The following is a 6,000-nucleotide window of genomic DNA, read 5'->3' as shown; positions in this document are numbered from 1 at the left end:
CAACAACGACTAATGAACGTCAAGACACTACCTAGAATACCAACATGCATAAGCAGATGGAATAGCTAAGGTATGTACGAAATATTGGTTCGTATTTTGGCCAAGATACTTAAGCTCACGAGCCCATGACAAGGGTCCTTATTGTCTCGTGCGTCCCTACTCTAACAAGACAACTCAAACGACAGGTGTCCTGCCTACAAGTTAGGCAATGATCCCAATAGGAACAGCCCCACACTGGAACCTAGGGGCTCAGTGGAAAACACCACTGTTCACACCAATATATGAGGGAACTCCACCCAAAAAACCCATATATGCAGCAACATTAAGCAAAGCATGCAGGACACCAAACACCAAGGTTCCAAGAGGGAATGAGGAGAAAAAAAATGACCAGCTCCCTCTGGCAAGAGCAGACGGCATTTATGGGCAGCAGACCGGTGGTGAATGGAAGGCTAATGAAATGCACACCCAACCAGCTTGATTATCCCATACCTGTGGAAGTGTGCTCCTGAATACCCACAAAACTACAGATCCCAAGAGCACAATGTAACGTAAAATCCAAGAGCTCACCCTGTTGAGAGCGACCCAAAGTCAGGAACCTAAGATGACCTTGTGTCAAACAATAGATGGCACTACAATATGTAAATGACACACTCATGGCAGCAAGGTGTTAAAAAGCTCACAGGTAGGCAATCACTGGTTGGAAATCACAGACCGCACAGGAACACCTCCAGACAGCAATGTTCAGACAGAATTCCACAGACTAGACCAGGAATACTTTCAGATGTTTGTCTACACAAACTTAACAAAAGGTATAACTTGCGCACTCTCAGAGGAGGTGCTGAAATAAATGTGAAAGACTAGTGCTGATTGGCTGACTGAGCTGAAACACCTCCCAGCCAACCAATCCACCCATACACAGAGACATAGGTGTACCATCAGGGCTCGCTGGGGTTGCGGAGGCGACCTGGCCCCTGCGTTCAGGTGTCCCCGAGGCCGACCTTCGCCATACGCATATGCACATTCAGTGCATTAATGGCTGTCCACTCTGTCTGCAGCACAGCAGTGATCACGCAGCATGCAGAGCGGCCAGCCTTATAGGAACCAGAGAAGAGCAGGGAGAGGAGGGAGGCAGTCACATGGGCCGGAAGGGCACAGTGATGATGTCATCCTGTGCTGCCCCTGCCTTCTGCTCAACGGAAGCTGCTGCATCTGCCTGTGCTGCTGCTACCATATGGAGGAGAAGTGGTCTGGGCCCGGGGCATATGTATATATATATCTGTGTGTGTATCTATCTCTCTATCTATCTATATCCTATCTAATATCTATCTCTTTATCTATCTATCTATCTTTCTCATATCTATCTATCTATCTATCTAATATCTCATATCTATCTAATCTCTCATATCTGTCTATCTATCTGTCTATATCCTATCTCATATCTATCTGTCTATATCCTATCTAATATCGCATATCTATCTATCTAATATCGCATATCTATCTATCTATCTATCTATCTATCTATCTATCTATCTATCTATCTAATATCTATATATATCCTATCTCATATCTATCTATATCCTATCTATATCCTATCCTATCTTATCTATCTCCTATTAATCTATTTATCTATCTATCTCTAAATATCATATCTCATATCCTTCTCATATCTATCTATGTATCTAATATCTATCAATTTATCTATCTAATATCTATGTATCTATCTAACTATATCCTATCTCATATCTATGTATCTATCTATCTATATCCTATCTCATATCTATCTATTAGAGATGAGCGAGCACGCTCGGTAAGGTGAGTTACTAAAGTGGCCTCGCTCATCTCGAGTAACTGCCTTCTCCTCCGAACGTGCTTGGGGGGGCAGCGGGGGTGAGCGGCGGGGGGGGGGGGGAGAGAGAGAGGGAGATCTCCCTCACTCTCCCCCCCACTCCCTTCCGCTTTTCCCCGCCGCCCCCGCTGTCCCTCCTATCTCATATCTATCTCTCTATCTACCTATCTCTTATCTATCTCATATCTATCTCTCTATCTATCTATATCCTATCAATTTGTTTATCTATCTTATATATCCTATCTCATATCTTTCTCATATCGAGCTATATCCTATCTCATAGCTGTCTATCTATCTATCTATCTATCTATGTATCTGTCTCATATCTATCTCTCTATCTACCTATTTCATATTTATCTATCTCATCTCTATCTATCTCTCTATCTCATCTCTCTATCTCTCTCTCTCTATCTTATCTCTCTCTCTCTTTATCTTATCTCTCTCTCTCTATCTTATCTTCTTTTTCTATCTATCTATCTATCTATCTATCTATCTATCTATCTATCTATCTATCTATCTATCTATCTATCTATCTATCTATCTATCACTGGTATAAGTTAAACATCTCCATGGATTTATTTCATATAATTACACACAATTAAAGAATACATAAAAAACACACATGGTTTTTAATAGTGTCTGCAGTTTCTTAATAACATATGTTGTCTTTAAATACTGCATGCAGGATTTCTAGGTGTTTTTCTTAATTGTGGAGCTAAAGTACAACAAAAACACAAACACACCCTAAGGGCTCATGTCCACGGGCAAAAGAAGAATTAAAATCCGCAGCAGATTTTAACTCTTCTCCTGCCCGCGGATCCGCACCCCATAGGGATGCATTGACCACCCGCGGGTAGATAAATACCCGCAGATGGTCAATAAAAGTGATTTTTTTAAAAATGGAGCATGAAAAAATCTGGACCATGCTCCATTTTCGTGCGGGTCTCCCGCGGGGACGGCTCCCGCGGGCTTCTATTGAAGCCTATGGAAGCCGTCCGGATCCGCGGGAGACCTAAAATAGGAATTTAAAAGAATTTACTCATCCGGAGCGGGCGGGGAAGGTCTTCTCTTCCTCACGGCCGGATCTTTCTTGCTTCGGCTCGGCAGATGTGCCCGGCGCATGCGCGCGGCACGTCGGCGACGTGCCGGAGACGTGCCGCCGGCGTGACGAGTTCATCCGCCGGCCGAAAAAGAAGATCCGGCCGTGAGGAAGAGAAGACTTTCCCCGCCCGCTCCGGATGAGTAAATTCTTTTAAATTCCTATTTTCAGCACTCATGTCCGCGGGGCAGGAGGGACCCGCTGCAGATTCTACATGTAGAATCCGTAGCGGGCCTGATTTTCCCCGTGGACATGAGGCCTAAGGCCGCTCTCACATGTGTTCAGAAAACGCAGCTTGAAATCATAGAATTTTTACCAGAATTTCGAGCAGTGTTTTTGAACACAGGTTACAGCATTTGACAGCGCTTTTAATGCACCCCATCATTGTGATAGGTTATGAGGTGTGTTAAAAACCACGAAAACGCAAAAACAGGACAGCTCTCCAAAATCGTGGCATTAGGAACACCACGTTCGAGCGCAGGTTTGAGTAACCCTATTAAAATCTATGGGAGTGTTGTACCGCGGTTAGCACGGCGTTTGGGATGCTGCGCTAATAGCGATAAAACTTGGTGTGTGTGAGAGTGGCCTGCAGGAAGTGTGTCATGTTTGGAAAGATTACGCCAAGGGGCAGATCATGTATGCAGCACGATCTAGGTATGGGTACGGGGGAGTGTGGGGTGGAGGCCCAAGGGGGGGGCCCCCAGCTGAACTTTTGCACCCGGGCCCCTGAGTCTTTAGGTACGTCCCTGCACAGAGATGTGCTCATGTCAACGCCCAGTGCCAGGTTAAAAGTGGGCATGCGTCGACATGAGAATCACAAGGGCCAGAGCCAATGCCGTGCCATCACCCCAGTCCCATTGTAAAAGGCAGACCCTTTGTGTAACTTGAGTGAGTTTCCAGTCCTTTGTATCATCATGTATAACTGTACAGTATTCAAGAGTTAGAGCTTTGCCAATCATTCACATCTACCTTATGCTTTGATGTTTCGTTTTCCTAAGCATACTCCAAATACTGCTGACACTCCTTTTAGAGAACAGTAACAAGGCTGGACCCCTCTCCAGTCACCACAATGCTTTGCTTCAGGTATTAAAGGGATTTTATGACTTTAAAAAAAACCTGGGGAAAAGGAATGGGCTAAAACAAAAAAAAAACATTAGTTGCTAAATAGCCCCCGTTTCAGTGAGCTGCCCCTCCCCATTGATGCTCTAGATCCAGAAGCTCTTGCAGCGGCCATGTGCTGTTTATTGTTTAGTTGACTGTTGTAGCCAATCACTGGCTTCGATGGCAATGTTGCCACAAATGAAACATGGGCACTGAAGCAGGTAATATGCTGAAGTGGTCATGTGAATGATGAATGACACATGACCACCAAAGAAGCATCAGGGACCGAAGCTATAGGAATCAGGGTGGATGCATTCGATCGGAGGATTCATTGAACAAGTGGGAAGTGCTTCCTTTTTTATTCCAGGCCATTCCCCGCCCAAATTATTATTTTTTTGTCTCCAAAACCCCTTTAAAACCATGTAAGACTGCCTTTTGGATATAGCTCTTCATCCTTCCATGCACACAATATACGGTAATCATTTTGTGGTCATGATGACCAACTTTTTGGAGTTTTAACTCCAATCTTTTCTTGGAACCCTACAGCCATAATCTCTTTTAATGCTTCCAAGGACAGTCAAGTAGTAATGCACAACTGAACTTTCTTCATCTATTTCAGTGATAACAACAAAACATGATGCAATTAATGGACAAAAACAAAGTCACAGACATTTTCTCAGCCTTCGACAAGAGAAAAAAAAGAAACGGTCTAAATCTGACATAAGTTAATGCACAAGTGTGCAATATTAAATAGCTCCCAATGGCAATATTGCTGGGCTGTACAATCAGTGTCATAGATAATACAACTAATACATTGAATTTATTGTCAGTCAACATCCTTCAAGTGAATGACTGAATGTGCTTGAAATCACAAGTGTAAAAGTTTCTGCGGCACGTCATGCTTGTGAATGTGCTTCTTCATTTTCGGAGTCAGTAGATAAAATCACAATGAATCTATGTTAATCTGGAGTCATTTTTGATTGGCGCACTTAATAAAAATGAGTCTTGCAACCTTTTTGTCATCAATCCAGAATAGCACAAACTCAACAACATCTTCAGCTAGAAGTGAAGGGGCTCTTTCATAGCTTCCGAATACATGACAGGTAATTATGGTTATTCCTGTAGGAAGTGTCCATACTTAGTGATGAGGGTTCAATTTATTAAGTCAGGTTCCACCTCAGCAGCAGTTATGTAGAATGTGCTGAATATCTTCCATAAAGTTCTGGTGACCAATGTAATGCCAATGACTAAGTGGTTTAACTTTACAGAGTCTAAAATGAACTACATTTCTTATATTATGGATGATAGTCCAGTGGAAATAGTTTCTAAAGAGTAATGCCTGGCAAGAATTTCAGTAGCATCATGAACAGCCACAATCTCTACATTGGCCAGATTGACTAGAAATTGCAGCCAGCCAGCATCATTTCCAGTTATGGATATTATTGTTATTGCAACTTTGTTTCATTGCTTTCAGGAAGTAAAATAAGAACTTTGCATAGAGTAAAGACGATCAATGGGATTTCCCACCCGCGTCTGCAGTGCCCCTACTTCAGGTGCTGCTAGAAGACATTCACTCAAGGTAAGGGAAGCTTCATCGCTATCCATATCATGGAACATGGTCTCTCCACCTGGAAAATATAAGCAAAATTAAGCCTTATTTTTATTGTTTCATGGTTATTAATTAGTAATCCATAAGCACTTGATGGGATTTATGACTGGATTTACTATTGTTAGAGCAGACAAGGCCATTTTACAGAAGTCTCATGAGACTTAGTTCCAATCAGCCCAAGAGAAGTCCTAATGAAGACATCACTGCTCTTGTTGAGTTTTTATAACCAATGATAATAAATAAATTATAATAAATTATACTTATTAAAAGTGAGGCGTGTTCTAGCCCCGTTTCAAATGTCTTTGTATGTAAAAAATGTTGGATGCTAAAGTAGTAAACTAGAGC

General features: G+C 42.5%; 1 protein-coding gene across 1 annotated transcript in view; it reads right to left on the bottom strand.

The window, feature by feature from the left end:
• Positions 1–4,642: 4,642 nt before the first annotated feature.
• LMX1A (LIM homeobox transcription factor 1 alpha) overlaps positions 4,643–6,000 on the bottom strand; it is a 108,219-nt gene continuing 106,861 nt past the window's right edge. Inside the window, exon 9 of the mRNA XM_066594732.1 lies at positions 4,643–5,674. Coding sequence (XP_066450829.1) covers positions 5,517–5,674 — 158 coding nt within the window. The 3' untranslated portion in view covers positions 4,643–5,516. The remainder of the gene's footprint in view (positions 5,675–6,000) is intronic.

This window comes from Eleutherodactylus coqui, chromosome 3 (assembly GCF_035609145.1).
Source record: "Eleutherodactylus coqui strain aEleCoq1 chromosome 3, aEleCoq1.hap1, whole genome shotgun sequence".
NCBI classification, from domain to species: Eukaryota; Metazoa; Chordata; class Amphibia; order Anura; family Eleutherodactylidae; genus Eleutherodactylus; species Eleutherodactylus coqui.
Note: the sequence above shows the minus strand (reverse complement) of the source record. Positions and strands in the feature narration are given on the sequence as shown.